At 52.1% G+C, this 16,158-nt stretch overlaps 7 protein-coding genes across 7 annotated transcripts; 4 read left to right on the top strand and 3 right to left on the bottom strand.

Annotated features, from left to right (window-relative positions):
- Positions 1-391: 391 nt before the first annotated feature.
- Positions 392-2,276, top strand: N7496_007604 (Zn(II)2Cys6 transcription factor; the record flags this gene model as incomplete). Its single annotated transcript, XM_056700533.1, has 3 exons — positions 392-1,389; positions 1,457-1,763; positions 1,836-2,276. The coding sequence occupies 3 exons, from the start codon at positions 392-394 to the stop codon at positions 2,274-2,276; spliced, it is 1,746 nt and encodes a 581-aa protein (XP_056555946.1).
- A 231-nt stretch (positions 2,277-2,507) lies between these two features.
- Positions 2,508-3,090, bottom strand: N7496_007603 (DUF3237 domain-containing protein; the record flags this gene model as incomplete). Its single annotated transcript, XM_056700532.1, has 3 exons — positions 2,508-2,724; positions 2,777-2,857; positions 2,909-3,090. The coding sequence occupies 3 exons, from the start codon at positions 3,088-3,090 to the stop codon at positions 2,508-2,510; spliced, it is 480 nt and encodes a 159-aa protein (XP_056555945.1).
- Positions 3,091-4,012: 922 nt separating this feature from the next.
- N7496_007602 (formyltetrahydrofolate deformylase) lies at positions 4,013-4,876 on the bottom strand (the record flags this gene model as incomplete). The annotated part of the gene is made up of 1 exon (XM_056700531.1): positions 4,013-4,876. The coding sequence occupies one exon, from the start codon at positions 4,874-4,876 to the stop codon at positions 4,013-4,015; it is 864 nt and encodes a 287-aa protein (XP_056555944.1).
- Positions 4,877-6,151: 1,275 nt separating this feature from the next.
- Positions 6,152-7,771, top strand: cbhB (putative 1,4-beta-D-glucan-cellobiohydrolyase; the record flags this gene model as incomplete). The annotated part of the gene is made up of 1 exon (XM_056700530.1): positions 6,152-7,771. The coding sequence occupies one exon, from the start codon at positions 6,152-6,154 to the stop codon at positions 7,769-7,771; it is 1,620 nt and encodes a 539-aa protein (XP_056555943.1).
- A 3,202-nt stretch (positions 7,772-10,973) lies between these two features.
- N7496_007600 (putative catechol dioxygenase) lies at positions 10,974-11,912 on the bottom strand (the record flags this gene model as incomplete). The annotated part of the gene is made up of 1 exon (XM_056700529.1): positions 10,974-11,912. One exon carries the CDS (start codon positions 11,910-11,912, stop codon positions 10,974-10,976), a length of 939 nt encoding a protein of 312 aa, XP_056555942.1.
- A 721-nt stretch (positions 11,913-12,633) lies between these two features.
- On the top strand, positions 12,634-13,865 carry N7496_007599 (lactonase family protein; the record flags this gene model as incomplete). Its single annotated transcript, XM_056700528.1, has 2 exons — positions 12,634-12,886; positions 13,036-13,865. 2 exons carry the CDS (start codon positions 12,634-12,636, stop codon positions 13,863-13,865), a joined length of 1,083 nt encoding a protein of 360 aa, XP_056555941.1.
- A 485-nt stretch (positions 13,866-14,350) lies between these two features.
- On the top strand, positions 14,351-16,012 carry N7496_007598 (putative alpha/beta hydrolase; the record flags this gene model as incomplete). The annotated part of the gene is made up of 1 exon (XM_056700527.1): positions 14,351-16,012. One exon carries the CDS (start codon positions 14,351-14,353, stop codon positions 16,010-16,012), a length of 1,662 nt encoding a protein of 553 aa, XP_056555940.1.
- Between the last annotated feature and the right edge of the window lie 146 nt (positions 16,013-16,158).

Below are 16,158 nucleotides of genomic sequence, written 5' to 3'. Positions count from 1 at the left end.
ATAGTCACTAGGGAATAATGACTATATTCAACTCTACCCGTGTATGTATATTCCTGCCTCAGGCCCCTCCGGTATAACTTCGGCAAAGAATCCCGTGATTTCCGTGGCTCCCCGCGTTATCGGCCTTATCGAACGGCCCACGGCCCGCGCCCTCTTCTTCTTCTTCGATCTTCCGATCGTTTGATCCATTGTATTCATCCTCCCCAAAACGCCTTTCCACCTCCCTCTACTCCCCGGTCACGCTCATCGACCCCCCTGATGCCTGCACTTTGGTCTCTCGAGATCTACTGACACGCGACGGAGGGGTTTGATTCTTCATGTCCGGACGGAACGCGCCGCGCTCGAAGAATGGTGAGTCTCCCCGCTCATTTCTTTTTTCCCCAATTTTCAAATGCCGTTCCGACTTTACAAGTACCGAACTGACTGGGAATTCCTCTGCTTTTTTGGTCGATATTCAGGCTGCAGTACCTGCCGCCGTCGCAAAGTAAAATGCGGCGAAGAGCGCCCCATTTGCACACGATGTCTGAACCTAAACCTCAGCTGCGAGTGGGGGGTGCCAGTCAAGCGCGGGCGCAGCACCCAGATTCGACATCTTCAACCAGCCCCGACGAGCACACCCGACCAGATTGCTTGGTCTACGTCTGAGCTAAGTGACGCGGTAGCTCTCACGCCGGATGGGTTACTCAATGGCCTCTCCCCGATTTCCTGGCCAGGCGACTCGCCGATTGTAGAACAACCCCAGTCGACATCATTCTTTCCACCCGTCGCACCGGCCCCATTCTCGACTCCCCTATACCCACCATTGAGCGTCAACGAGATCGCCTGTGCCAATTCCCTCACCCTCACCGAACATGACCAAAAGTACTTTCAATATTTCCCCTCTTCCTCGATCATCTACTATTATATGAAAGGATGGAATTGGAGCAGCTTCTGCTACCTATATCAAGGCCCCGCTGCCACCAACAAGGTGATCATGCGAATGTTTCTCGCCATGGCTGCCAGTGATATGCATCGACAGGGGCTAGTCGTGAGATCCCCCGGTCGGCCTACCGCGGAAGATCATGGGCGTTATCATTACAGCCTAGCTGTCAAGGAGTTCCGTCAGCTTCTGGAGACTCCTCGGCGAAGCGTCTCTGTCGAGGAGCTAGAGATTATCTTTGCCACCATGTTTCTCATGATCACATATGAATGGCAGTTTGGACATTCTGTCCGCCACCTCCAGTTACACCTTCATGGGGTGCGATCACTTTTGGAGTCGCATCCGCAGCTCTTTCGGCTCAAAGATGTCAATGACGTGTTCCTGTCTCCAGAGGCCGAAAGCCCATCCTCAGAGGATGCAGTGATCTCCAAAGTGTCTTTTATTCCGGAGCAATTCTTGCTGTGGACACTGTGAGTATACCAGACTGAAGTCTTTTTTTTCTCTGTACCTTATAGATCAGCTTACCCGTAATTACAGATACATCGATGCAAGTTGCCGACCGATGGGGCTGACCGAGTCACTATATGACTATATCGTCCAATCCAAAAATCCAGCACTTCATCCAGATCACTTGCATCGTTGCGCACGTCTATGGGGTCGCTGCTTCTGGGGAGAGCAGTACCCAGATCAAGAGGTTCTGGACGACATTGAAAACTACAGAGCCTTGGAGCTGTTGCATGCCGGGTTCTGTTTCCGCCATCGAACCTGGAAGGTCCTCGTAGACTCTACGGGAGGCACCGACACTACCGACTCCCTTTATAGTGAAATCATCTCTACTCGCGATGTATGTTTTACTTTCTTTGCTCAGCTTGTTCCTGGACTAACTTTGCCTTTTTTTTTTCCTCTTTCTGTTCAGAAATTCTCCGATCTCTTCATTACCGCAAAATTTGCCGGCGCTGTTTCGGCACGACGCACACTCAACACGATATACATGGCCGTGTGCACTTTTTACGCGCAAATCATTCTGCATCGCCGACTCCTCTGCGTTGACAGCCTCCCCGCACCCCTGCACAGGCAAGCCACGGCCGGCATCGTGGACATTGCCCGCAAACAGTTTGCATCCGATCCCCGACTGCTACGACGCCTGCATTGGCCTCTGTTGATGGCTATCATCGAGACAGATGACGCTGGCCACCGTGTATGGCTCCGGCAACGGTTGTTCGAGCTGCGTGATACCCACTCAGAGTACATCTGGGCCAACGAAGTGGCCGATCAGATCCTGGCCCAGCAGGACGTGAGTCAGGGCTGCTACGCCAATCTCGCCGAGCTGCTCCTCCAACGGCTTCAAGTACAATGAGTCATTTGAAGAAAAAGAAAAAGAAAAAGAAATGTGTATATCTAGCTGTAATGTCTATAAAGATTTTAATAGGCCCCGCAATGGCCGATAATGATGATGTGACAAGACTCTGTATTTTGCCATACCACCCGCCTTCTAATGTGTATATCGTGTCAAATACTCCTACTCCTTGCCCCTCGCCAGACCAGTCGCCCAAGCCACTCTAGAACGGAAAATGAACGATCTCTACGTTCATGGGTCATTCTCCAGGAAGTACGCATCGTAAGCGACTTCGCCCTTGGCTCTTGTAGCTCTACCGATGATAACTCGGTCATTCATCCACTTGTACTTCTCGTGGCCCGTCTCAATCTTCACATGGAGATGGAACCAATATTTGCTAGGGTCGACGGGGCCCCCCTCCATCAGCGCTTTCAGTACCTCCGGAGGTCCAGCTCGAGTACCTTCAGTTCTATTCCGATATCAATATCTAGTCCACATGGCCAATAAAGCATTTCACGCACCGAATATACAACAATGCACCGTCGTCGCTTTTGATCACATAATTGGTGTTCACATGTGTCGTCTGATTATCCTCCACCAACCTAAATCCTGTCAGACATACAGCTGATAATGTCGATACAAATTCAGCTTACATGAAATCCGCTCCTCCTGGCACAACCTCTCCATTAAAGTACGGTCCTTTTACCGACCCAGACATAATCGGTACGCATCGTCGCCGACCGTAGGGGCCATTCCCAATCTCCATTGGCGGGTCCACCGCACACCGTAGAGTGAAGAGATGGGTAAGCTTTGGTGGAGGGGCGAGGGTTTCCATTTTCGATATACGACAAGCTCGGGGATTTAGAAGTAGGCGAATATGCTAAAGAAGAAGGAGGAAAGGGTGTGGGGTGACGAGATGGATATAGGTAGACGTTGAGCGTCTCCACAACGCGGGGACTTTTCCGGTGGGAGACTATGAACTGCCGTGTTTTCCGCTGTCAGTATGATCACTCGAGTCCTATTGTTCTGAATTGTGCTAAGTTGATTACAGATTTATCAATGGCTATGCTCCGGTAATGGATGATCTTCGTTTAGAGGGTTCGTCCCGAACTGGCGCATCTTCGACCACTCACCCTCAAGGATAATGGACGATTAGAACCGGAAATATCTGCTTATTGGATGATAGGTGGTCAAGCCTCGGTCCCGACAAACTTGCCGAGCTCGATGCTTGACATCATGTCCAAAACAAGCTCTAGGGATGCTCCACCGTGCCGCCGTTTGCAGTCATTGCGAACAAAAGTGGTCAATTTATACACACTTTGGAAAAATATTCCACAAATTCTCTTTCTTTTTACATGTCATGGAATCGATCAACCGTTTATTTCTTTTGAGATCAATCCTTGAGGCTCTTAAGATTAAAATAATGGACATGCGCATGAGGCCCACTGCCATGCGTCTTGCATATGTAGGATGTGAGTGTTGTCACAAAAAGCAAGCAAGTTGGGAATGTAATACTAGCCTCGGCACTCGGGCAGAACTGGAGGATCGTTGAATATTCCATGTTAAAGCCATGTCCAATTGTCTCATGGACATGGCGTCAAACAGTCGATTTATTTATTCTTCCTTGACTCTTTTTTGTCGTGATCGTCTATATACTTTTTGTATAGAAAAACAAACTGTCCACGCTGTACAAAAATCGCGGGATCAATGCTCGACCGCCAATACCAAAAATTTCAGATCTCGAATCAATAAATCGTTTAGTTGAACACAACGGTCTTGTGTCCGTTGAGCAGCACACGGCGCTCGGTGACATACTTCACGGCAGCAGCGAGCACGTTGCTCTCAACGTTACTACCGGCGTGGGTGAGCTCCTTAGGGCTCATGCCGTGGTTCACACGCACGACGTTCTGCTCGATGATGGGACCCTCATCGAGGTCGCTGGTGACAAAGTGGGCAGTCGCGCCGATAATCTTCACACCACGGTCATAGGCCTGGTGGTAGGGCTTGGCGCCCTTGAAGGAAGGCAAGAAACTGTGGTGGATGTTGATGATACGTCCAGACATGGCCTCACACAGCTTCGGCGACAGGACCTGCATATAGCGGGCTAACACGATCAAGTCAATCTCGTATTCCTTAACCAGCTCCAAGATACGAGCCTCCTGCTCGGCCTTGGTAGCGGCAGTGACGGGAAGGTGCATGAAGGGGATGTTATAAGTGGCAGCCAGGGCGGCGAAGTCGGGGTGGTTGGAGACGATCAAAGGGACCTCAATGTTAAGCTGGCCGGTGGACTGGCGGAAGAGCAGGTCGTTCAGGCAGTGGCCAATCTTGGAGACCATGATCATCACGCGGGGCTTCTGGGTGGTGGGGTGGATCTCAAAGTCCATGGAGAAGGACTGTGCGGTGGACTCGAAGGCAGCGCACAGCTTCTCGAGTTCGGGGACCTCATCAGTCTCGGAGGCAGGCACAAACTGCACGCGCATGAAGAAGCGCTTAGAGGTCAGGTCGCCGAATTGAGAGGAATCGACGATGTTCAGGTTGTGCTGGACGAGGAAGGCCGTGACGGCATGGACGATGCCCGGGCGATCGGGGCCCGAAAGGGTAAGGATGAAGCTGGGGGCCATGATGATGTTGAAATGGTCTAGGGGCAACGGTGTTGAATCCGCGAGGCAAGCCACGAAGCAGGAGCAGGAGATTGTGAATCAGAAGATCCCAAAAAATCCCACATTCATCCCACCTGGACCGATTACGGCGCTGACTCATCCGAGGCCGATCGGCCCCACCAGCTCAAAAAGGTTAACCGCTTTTAAAATGCCGCGCTAGTCCCAATACGGTGATATCGACAGAGTATTTACTCGGAGTTAACCAACGTTACTATTTAGTTGGCCAGCGAGGTAGTGATACTTCATTGAGAAAAAAATAGCTCAGTAGTTATAGTACAATTGTTGTTCATCCGGGGCTAAGGAGGGGCTATTCAGTCCAAAGTCCTGCCTAGTCTATAGCATGATGAATTGATGTAGAGACAGTCCTCTATAGATGTATGTATGTGATCTATTGTAAGTCATCAAGATAAGTCAACCAGCGATTCCAGTATTCTTTCACATGGTGGCTTTCTCTCAGATTTACCCCAGAGACTACCCCCCAAATAATCAAACGTTTCATCCCCTCGTCACTCATAACTCCCCCGCCTCGGTATTAGACTAATCTCCCCCGACCCACGCTAATGTACCTCGCATCCCTGCAAGCCAAGGATACATCCGGGGTTGAATTGCCGACTTTAGCCTGCAGAACACGAATGCGACCAAAATACCAGCTCGTCACGGACAATCTTGTCCTCGCTTAGTCCGGTCATACTATTATAGTTTCTCTATAACGTATCATGCACCCCCCGTATCATGCCCCGCGTGTCCGTCACGTTCGAAACGGATCATTTAGCCGCCTAAATCCCCCTTCATCAAAAGAGGATAGTCTACTATACCCAACAGGCACCACGATACCTATAGTCACACTTGTCCCAGTACGGAAGACAGGCTTCTTCACGGGGCGCCTCCCGAGACATGGGGGAGATTAGGTCCCCCTGCAGGAGGTGACCTCATTTCGTCTGAGGCATTGCCCGCAAAATCTGGGGAGCTTCCTCCGTGTCCGCGGAGTGTTTGCTCTACTCTGTTCCCTTTTCGTACATCAATCAGTCTAGTATGCTAGAGTGTAGGCGGTGGTACGGACCGTGACGCCGTGGATTTCAATCCAAAGTGTAAAGTTGAAAGGCTTCAGGATCCACCTTTTGAAGGTATATAAGAAGGTCTATCTTGGACCATAATCCATTCATCCTCACTCCTCTCCATCACAAAACAGCCTTCAAAACTACAATTGATCATTCTGATCTAAAATCCTCCGACAAAATGAAGGGATCAATCTCCTATCAAATCTACAAGGGTGCCCTCCTCCTCTCGGCACTCTTGAACTCAGTCCAGGCCCAGCAGGCTGGTACTCTGACGACTGAGACTCACCCATCCTTGACCTGGTCCAAGTGTACTTCCAGTGGTAGCTGCACTTCCGTGACTGGCAGTGTTGTCATCGATTCCAACTGGCGCTGGGTTCACTCTACCAGTGGCTCGACCAACTGCTATACTGGCAACACCTGGGATGCCACCCTCTGCCCCGACGATGCGACCTGCGCAACCAACTGTGCTTTGGACGGTGCTAGCTACTCCAGCACCTACGGTGTTACCACCAGCGGCAGCTCTCTGCGCCTGAACTTTGTCACTACTGCTTCGCAGAAGAACATCGGTTCTCGTCTGTACTTGCTGGAGAACGACACTACCTATCAGAAGTTCAACCTGCTGAACCAGGAGTTCACCTTCGATGTTGATGTGTCGAACTTGCCCTGTGGTCTCAACGGTGCCCTCTACTTTGTGGACATGGATGCCGATGGTGGCATGGCCAAGTACTCCACCAACAAGGCCGGTGCCAAGTACGGAACTGGTTACTGTGACAGCCAGTGCCCGCGTGATCTCAAGTTCATCAACGGTGAGGGCAACGTTGAAGGCTGGACCCCATCCACCAACGATGTCAACTCCGGCATTGGTGACCACGGCTCTTGCTGCGCGGAGATGGACGTCTGGGAGGCCAACTCGATCTCCAATGCCGTCACTCCTCACCCCTGCGACACTCCCTCGCAAACCATGTGCGAGGGAGATGCCTGTGGTGGAACCTACAGCACTGATCGCTATGGTGGTACTTGCGATCCGGATGGCTGTGATTTCAACCCCTACCGTATGGGCGACACTTCCTTCTATGGTCCTAGCATGACCGTCGACACTAGCTCCGTCTTCACCGTGGTGACTCAATTCATCACCGACGACGGTACCGACTCGGGTACTCTGTCCGAGATCAAGCGCTTCTACGTACAGAACGGCAAGGTCATCGGCCAGCCCAACTCCGCCATCAGCGGTGTTTCCGGTAACTCGATCACCGACACCTTCTGCAATGCGCAAAAGACCGCCTTCGGTGACACCAACGACTTCAGCAAGCACGGTGGTATGGCCGGCATGAGCGCCGGTCTCGCCGACGGCATGGTTCTGGTCATGAGTCTCTGGGACGACCACGCTGCCGACATGCTCTGGCTCGACAGCAACTACCCCACTGACGCCTCTTCCACCACCCCCGGTGTCGCCCGTGGCACTTGCGATATCTCCTCCGGCGACCCCGACACTGTCGAGTCCACCTACCCCAACGCCTACGTGATCTACTCGAACATCAAGACCGGTCCTCTCAACTCTACCTTCACTGGCAGCACCTCTGGATCTAGCTCTTCCAGCACCACCACGACCACCAGCAAGACTAGCACTACTTCTACCAGCAAGACCAGCACCACCACCACTACTACCTCCAGTGGCTCGAGCACTACCGGTGCTGCCCACTATGCTCAGTGTGGCGGAATTGGCTGGACTGGCGCCACCACCTGTGTGAGCCCGTACACTTGCACCAAGCAGAACGACTATTACTCCCAGTGCCTGTAAAGGATCTTGACTGATCTTTAGATTTGGGAGAAAATTGGTGGAGAGAGAGAGAGCAAATATGATAACGGGGACGAGGCAGCAGAGAATGTTGATCAGATTGTTCGCTCGTTGTACTTCTTGATCTTTTTTGTCTTCTTAGTTTTTTTAGTTTCCTTTGTGTTAGAGGATATGAGAATACAATCGCTTTCTGCTTCATTTCAGCTATTCAACGCTAGTACTAGACTACTTCCCCCGCTTCGCTTAGGTGCCCGGAGGCGACAGTCTCAATTTCGGTTGCTTGGCGGATTTGCCATTTACCATCGTTGGGCTTGTTTAATCTCGAAGCTCAACAAATTGGTTTAATCGGAACCATAAATGGGAACATGAATATAGAAAATAAAGAATAGCAAAAGAATAGCACTCTTAAAATCGAAAATAACAGATCGAGAATATCCCCTGCAACATGAATCTCTCTGGAAGTTTCTTGATCCCTCATCAGGCACACTGCAGTTCTTCATCAAATTGATCACTACGACCAGCCAATCACGACACCAGCTCCGACAGCCACAGTCAGCACTAAAACCCACACAACACAACGAGGCAGCGAGGCAACGGTCTTCACATGAGCCTGCCATGTAAGATACTTTTCCCCGGATTGCGCGGGGTTCGGGGAGGGTCCCTGTGGCGTTGACCTGCGAGATCTCCGACTCGTGCAAAATCATGGAGTACGCCACCCATGCGGAGAGACCTCCGGCAGCGCGTACAATTTGGCTGTTTCAAAGCGAGTTCACGAGATAATGAAATGTCCGCTGCAACGATCCGCCGCATTTCCTTGAAACTTTAAGAGAAAAAAATTGCATTGTTGAGCCAATGAGCGCCAAGGCAAGCCTGTAGAACTTGGCACTGGCTGGCCCCTGCGGGGTTGAAGAATTACTTTGTATCCTGAGAAGTTGGAGAGTACAATACTTATGGACATCTAGATAATATGAAAAGTCGCAACTACTGATTTTCGCATACCGATGATCATCACAATAAGAAATAGCCAAGCATCCAGTAATGCTTGCTCGTGAAACGTGAACCTGTTGATCATCACCATACTGGTGTTGGGCTCTGTCAATCTTCCCACCAGGGATTATTATAATGAACACGGACGAACCTACTGTATGTGAGACCGAGGTACTCCAATAACAAGCCAGCACCCCTGTCAACATGCATCTCGTGTTCAGGCTGTTGGGGCAAAGGTGGCACTTTTCCCAAGATGGAAGACCTCGGGGAAATCCGTGTGCTGTGGATTTGAGAACGTGAGAAGAGGCAGTCCTCTCTTTCGCTAGGATTTCCCATTATGGTCGATCTATTTACCTTGACTTTCCCGGCCGGACTAATGTTTCATCAAGATACCAATCTACTACTTAACCGCCGAACCTGGTAAAAGTGGTGCCTGCTGTAGAGATCTCTCTAGCTCCGTTCACATCTACTCTAGTACTTACTATATTTCGAGCCCGTGTCTAATCCGGCTGAGATCCAATTTATCGTCTTAGTCTCAACTAATTTCCATAGCTCCTTCATTACCACCTCGTTTCTAGAAGCGCCGAAGATTCAACTTGAAATGGCCGACAATCGGACCTGTAGACGACAGACACGACTTGCTATCACGGGACGACCTTGGCAATCAGAGATGGTTTATGCATAGTTAGTCAATAAATTACCTGACTAATATACTCGACTTATGAAGTATGAACAAATGGATATCGACAGCCTCAACTATGGAGAGCATTGTGGGGATGATGTAGTCTCCCCCTCTCTCCACGTTGAGCCCCAGCCAGTCTCTTATAAAAGGCGGGTGGTCGCCCTCTCAAGCACGGTCCAATCGAGATTTGATTATTCTATGGACGCCGTCTCTGTTACAACACCAAAAATCATCGCTTTCATGGAGCACTGAGCATTAAACTCACGATGATAGTCCAGACGATCGGTCGGCTGATGGGCCACGCGACAGTATACGTGGCAGATAACCAGTCTCATCCCACAAAAGCCGAAGGCTTAAGGTAAGGGAACAGGGATATCCAGAACTCCCGAAACACCTCAAACCCCATGTACGTTGGCACTCTCAGTCGCATGAACGAAACCTTCAGCCCGGCATCGTCCCAAATCGCCACAACCGACCGGGTAGTGGTGGCAACCGATGGTGCCGATGGGGCGGCAAGGACTTTATCCCCCCAAGTGGGGGAAATTCTGACTCGGGGAGGGACAAGTGCCGCCACTGCCGTGTCTTGAAAGCGAGGAGATGGTTGGTGGTTGCCTTTTGGAGGGTTTCGGTGAAGATGGTGTTAGATCAGAGAGCATGTTGTCTTGGGTATGGTGGTGTTCATCTCGACAGGAAAATTGACGAGCTCACGCGACCAGACAAAAACTTAGTCAGCAGCGAATAGTTCCAATCTACTATACAAATCAAATGAATCAAGTTTATCATGGCCTATTTTAAGAATGGAAGAATGTATAGAATTGAATTTATGCGATTCTCTCAATTATATATTTTCATCTGAACGTACACAAGTTTAAAGGTGCAACGACAGCCCAGCGCAGGACAGAGTCATCGCGGGTCGCGCAACTTTAAAGTTGATGCGGAGAATCTGGGGAGCTCACGACTTGACAGTGTAGCACGCGACAGCAAGAATATTAATCAAATAAGGGTATTATTTGGATGAAGTTTGTAAATCTCGAGAATGTTATCAAACATTGAAAAATAAGCATTTATTCGGAGCTCCTGATTGGTCCAACTCTAAAAAATGATGTGCAGGGTTCACTGCATCTGCAGGCGAGTTCCCAATAGTTCATCGCCTGGCCCCCCTACACTACGACCGACCTGGTTAAAGGTAGATCCAATGGGGCTGGGCTGGTCGATGGTCTGATTATTACATACAATCTAGATGGATACTAAAGTTTATCAATCCCAAGGTTGTTACGGGAAAAGTAAAGAAAAAAAGATTCTTCATATATACATCAATCAATTTTCATCTCATCTGATTCTTTTTTTCGTACAGTACATGAGAATCAATGAACCTCGACAAGAGGTGTGGAAAATCACAAAAACAATAAAAAAAGCCAAAAATAGATCGCTAAGTCCACAAATGCAATGCTAGATCAGATCGTCTGCAGGGACGGGGTGTGGAGAAAGTTTTATAGGAGATCTCCACTTTCCCAGCCCTATCTCACATTGACCACTTTACAGCTTGTTGCCCATAGAACGCTCGAAGGAAGACTTGGGAGGAGCAGAGTTGGGGTTGGGGTGGTGCTTCTTCAGGGCCATGGTGACGTTGTACTCGAGGTCGAGCTCGGCCTTGGGGTCATCAGTCTTGGGCTTGAAGTCGACAACCAGGTCGTCCTTGACGGCGAAGACGGAGTCGATCTTCAAGTGGGGGTCGGTGCTGGGGTAGATCTGGTTGATGACGGTGGCGTAGTCGGGGTGGGTGATCATCAGGTGGATGTGAGCGGGGCGCATGGGGGAACGGTCCATGACGTTCAGCAGGACACCGGCGGGGCCATCGGTGGGCAGAGAGTAGGCAGTAGGGTGGTAGCAGTACCAGTAGAACTCGCCGTTGGCGTTGGAGCGGAACTTGCCACGGAGGTTGTTCTCGCTCTGGTTGGGGTCCTGGAAGTCGTACTGGGCGTTGGCGGAAGCCTGCCAGATGTCGAGGACGGCACCCTCGATGGGCTTGCCAGTCTCCATGTCGGTCAGACGACCGTGCATGTAGGTGACGCGACCGTTCTCGAGAGGGTCCTGGATGATGCTGTCACCCAGAGCGCGGAAGGGAGCGTTGGGAGACCAGAAGGGGCCGAGAATGACGTTGGAGGTGGGGGAGAGACCCTGCTCGGTGACGATCTTGTTGGCGATCTCGTCGACGAGGGACTCGAGACCGATCACATCACAGCAACGGTGACCCTCGTTACGGATGGGAGTGCTGATGGCACCGATGGAGTTGATGAACTCGACACCGGTCATCCACTCGGCGGGGGTGAGCTCGACCTCACGGGCAAAGTCGTGGATGTGACGGATGAGAGAACCGAGAATGACACGAGCACGCTCGGGGGTACCGGGACCCATGGCGTTGACCACCTGGTCAGTGAAGGTAGGGTCGAAACGGTGGTTGACGGTGGGAGCCATTGTGAAGGGAAAGTATATAGATGTGGGGAAGTAGATCACCGAAGGTTTTGTTATGATGGATTTGTAGATGAGGATGAAAAAAAAAAAGAAGGTTAGCACGAGACGAGAAGAAGGCTTTTATAAGATCATCTCCAACTCAATCTCCAAGTTCATCATGATAGGGTTTACCCCAGTTCCGGAGTCGTGCGGCGGCAACTTTGGCTCTCCTCGACTTTGGCAGTCGGCCAACTCGGCAGCCGCCCACCGCCCAACAGCCGAACGCCCCGGGATTGTCTTTTGCGCAGTGCCGGTTGGTTCACGATCTTTGCGCTTTCGCCACTGGAGTCTAACGCTGGGCGACCTCCCGGGTTCAGCCACTCATGGTTCACCCCGGGCCCCTTCAGAGTTGGATCATGATGAAATGGGCGCAGACTGTTCGTTTTTCCACCAGAACCGGTCAATCCGCATTGGGTACTCCCAAGTCGTCACGTAACGCTGTGCCGCCCCTCGCTGCCGGACCCCTCGAGCTCCCCGCAATTCATCCAGCGCCGAACAGGCATTCCCGACCGGGTCAACGCTACGACCTGACGGATATATTCTGTATCCTTCGCACGGGACTGATCAATATCGTATGATCCGATCATTGCGCTCGTGGGCTCCTGCCTTTGTCCATTCCTCTGCCCCCATCACTCCAATTACTCCTCCTCGTTCGCGATCCTTTAGCACATCGCCAATCGCAACCATGAAGCATCATTTGATGGTCGGAACGTGGGTCGCCCCTGGGCGCATCTACACCGTTCAATTCGACGATGAGGCCCTTACTTTGGACTTGATCAAGAAGACCGATATTCCAGAGGCTGAGCCTATCTCCTGGATGACCTTTTCTCACGACAAGAAGACCATCTATGGCGCTGCTATGAAGAAGTGGAACAGTTTTGCTGTGAACAGCCCTACCGACATTGTCCACCAAGTCTCCCACCCGGTCGCGGGCCACCGTACGTACTCGAGCTCCAACAGCCATTGAATATACATGAATCTTGTTCTCGATTGAAGGAAACAAAGAAACATCATTATGGAAGCTTCATCTTGGTCCATTTACCTCTGCAGTCACTAATCTAGTTATTTTTTGTTTTTCGCAATTCAGCTCTCGCTCCCAGCGCCGAAACCAACACTCGCGCCATCTTCGTGCTTGCCGCCCATCAGCCTCCCTTTAATGTCTACGGTAACCCCTTCTACAAGTACGCCGGCTATGGCAATGTCTTCTCCGTCAAGTCCGACGGTGCCCTGGACACCAATGTCCAAAACTACGAGTACGATCCCAACACGGGCATCCACGGCATGGTCTTCGACCCTACCGAGACCTACCTCTACTCGGCCGATCTGCAGGCCAACAAGATCTGGACGCACATCAAGGACGCCGAGACGGGTCAATTGACTCTTCTGGACTGCCTCGAGGCTCCTGCCCCCGGCGACCACCCTCGCTGGGTCGAGATGCACCCCAGCGGCAAGTACCTGTATGCCCTTATGGAGGCCGGCAACCGTCTGGCCGTCTACGTGATCGACGAGCGCACCCACAAGCCCGTCTTCACTCACATTACCTACCCTCTGCTCCCTCCCGGTCTTCCCCCTCGCAACAAGTACCGCGGCGACGTCACCTTCACCACCCGCAGCGGCGAGTACCTCTTCGCGACCACCCGGTCCAACCACTTCGACGTGACCGGCTACATTACCGCCTTCAAGCTGGGCCCCTCGGGTGAGATTGAGCGCCAGCTCTTCATCAACCCCACCTCCACCAGCGGTGGTCACTCCAACGCCGTCAGCCCCTGCGACTTCAGTGACGAGTGGTTGGCGCTGTGCGACGACCAGCTGGGCTTTGTCGAGATGTACCGCTGGCGCGACGAGAAGCTCGCCCGCGTGGCACGTGTGGACATTCCCGAGCAGGGCTTTGGCATGAACGCCATCTGGTATGATTAAACGAAACGAATTAAAAATGAATGTTTATATTTTAGAGAGCAATGCATATAGAGTCGATCGATGTTGGTGATTTGTTGGAGCTATACATTTTAAAGCCAGCGCGTTAGACTGGTAGTATTGAAAAGTGATAGTACTATCAATAAATTCATCTGAAAACATATCCAACGATAGAGCTATCAACCAATAAACTGTCTAATAAAATTCGGGGTTTGATCTCAACAGGATAAGCCTTAAAAAAAAGTCGCGGGGCAATCGGCAGTTTCCATCGGGTGCGTCTTGCTTTCTTCCGGCTGAGGGGCACTGCCGGGTCAACTCCACGAAAATGCATTTGGATGACGATGGACTCCGGAACCGGGGGAATTTCAAAGATGATAAAGTTATTGGAGATCTAGAAAATAATTGATTGTCTTCTTCCATCTTCCCCTCCTCCCCATTGCCCGCATCTCGAGATCACCTTTTTTGTATACTTCGAGATCTCCCCCACCATGCCGACCCCCGGCCTTCTCTACGTGACGATGCAGCCCAAGGGCTCGCTGCCCGAGGCCCAGTTCCATGACTGGTACAACACCGAGCATGGCCCTCTGCGTCTGCGTCTGCCCTTCGTCACGAATGGCTTCCGTTTCCGCGCGACCGACGGCGAGGAGCCCGAGTATGTCGCCCTCTACGATATCACCGACATGGACGAGTTGACCCGCAAGACCTACCTGGATCTGCGTACCGACCTGATCAAGACGGAGCGCGAGAAGAAGACCATGGCCCAGATCGACGTCGGTCGCTTGTTGTATGATCTGGTCGATGAGCGCAGCTCGCCCAACTTCCGCCCGCTAGAGGACCAAGCCGACACCGATGCCGAGACCCACGGAAGCGTTCTCGTCGCCGTCACCACTGCCACCCACCCCGACCCCGAGAAGCAGGCCGAGCATGACCGCTGGTATCGCGAGGAACACTTTGAGATGCTCTCCCGCGTGCCGGGCTGGCGCCGTAGCCGTCTGTTCGTGACTTCCTCGATTGACCCCAAGGCTCCCCGCGAGTCCCTCGCTCTGCACGAGTACTCCCCCGTCAACGGACTGGGTGGCGATGTCCACAAGGCCGCCATGAACACCCCTTGGCGCCAGAAGCTGCAGGAGACCGTGGTCACCTCCAAGAAGCGCCGCGTTTATCAGTGGTACTACACTTTCGGGCCCGCCCCGCGTGAGCTGTCGTCTCTGACCTCTCCGGACTGCGTTGGACCCTGGTCCTCCAACGATGGCAAGACCCGTACTTTGCCTTCAGCAACTCGCCCAGCTGTCGAGTCTTTCATCACTACCAAGGATGGTGTCGAGATCCCTTACCGTTTGGAAGGTAGCACCGACCCCAACGCTCCCGTCGTTGTGCTCAGCAACTCCATCCTCGTCAACTGGAACATCTGGGACCGCTTCGTGGATGCCTTCTTGGCCCGCAAGGAGAACCAGCGCTACCGTGTTGTGCGCTACTTGACCCGTGGCCGCCGTTCGGCCTCTGGTGAGCAGCCCGTCACCGTGGATCTGTTGGCCTCCGACGTGGCCGATCTCCTCGAGGCTCTCCGCGTGTCTCCCAAGGCAGCCCGTTTGATCGGTGTCAGCCTGGGCGGTGTCACCGTCCTCAACACCTCCCTCCTGTACCCCGAGCGCATTGGCGCGTTCATCTCCTGCGACACCAACTCCTCCGCTCCCGAGTCCAACCGCAAGGCCTGGGGCGACCGTGTTGCCATGTCCGAGCAAGAAGGCTCGACCGACCCGGAGACCAACGAGCCTATCGTCGGTGAGCAGCTGGCCGAGATTACGACCCGACGCTGGTTCGTCCCGGAGTCGTACGAGACCCAGCCCGAGGTGCTCGCCCCCGTCAAGGAGGCCGTGCGCACCAACAGCTTGAAGGGTTTCGCGCACAGCGTGAATGCCCTTTGCGCCTATGATATCCGTGAGCGCATGGCCTCGGCTACCGTGCCCGGTCTGTTCGTGGCTGGTGCCAACGACGGTGTGCTGCCCCAGACCATGAAGAAGATGGCCGAGGACTTGAAGGGCGATGCTGAGCTGAAGATCATTGACAAGGCGGGTCACTTGCCTATGGTTGAGCAGCCCGAGGCCTTTGCGGATGTGGTGACTGAGTTCCTGAGCAAGATTGATGGTTGAACGGTATTTATGATGGATGATTATGTAGATAGAAAGGGATATGGAAAAGAGATATAACAGCGAATCACGGGGGTTATGACCTAAAATATGAACATTTACAAATCAAATCATTATGATCTTCCTAAATACCTTTATCTTTTTGTATC

The sequence above is a fragment of the Penicillium cataractarum genome, assembly GCF_028827025.1.
Source record: "Penicillium cataractarum strain IBT 29864 chromosome Unknown utg000005l, whole genome shotgun sequence".
Taxonomy (NCBI): Eukaryota; Fungi; Ascomycota; class Eurotiomycetes; order Eurotiales; family Aspergillaceae; genus Penicillium; species Penicillium cataractarum.
The sequence above is the reverse complement of the archived record's forward strand: the minus strand, read 5'-3'. Positions and strand labels throughout refer to the sequence as shown.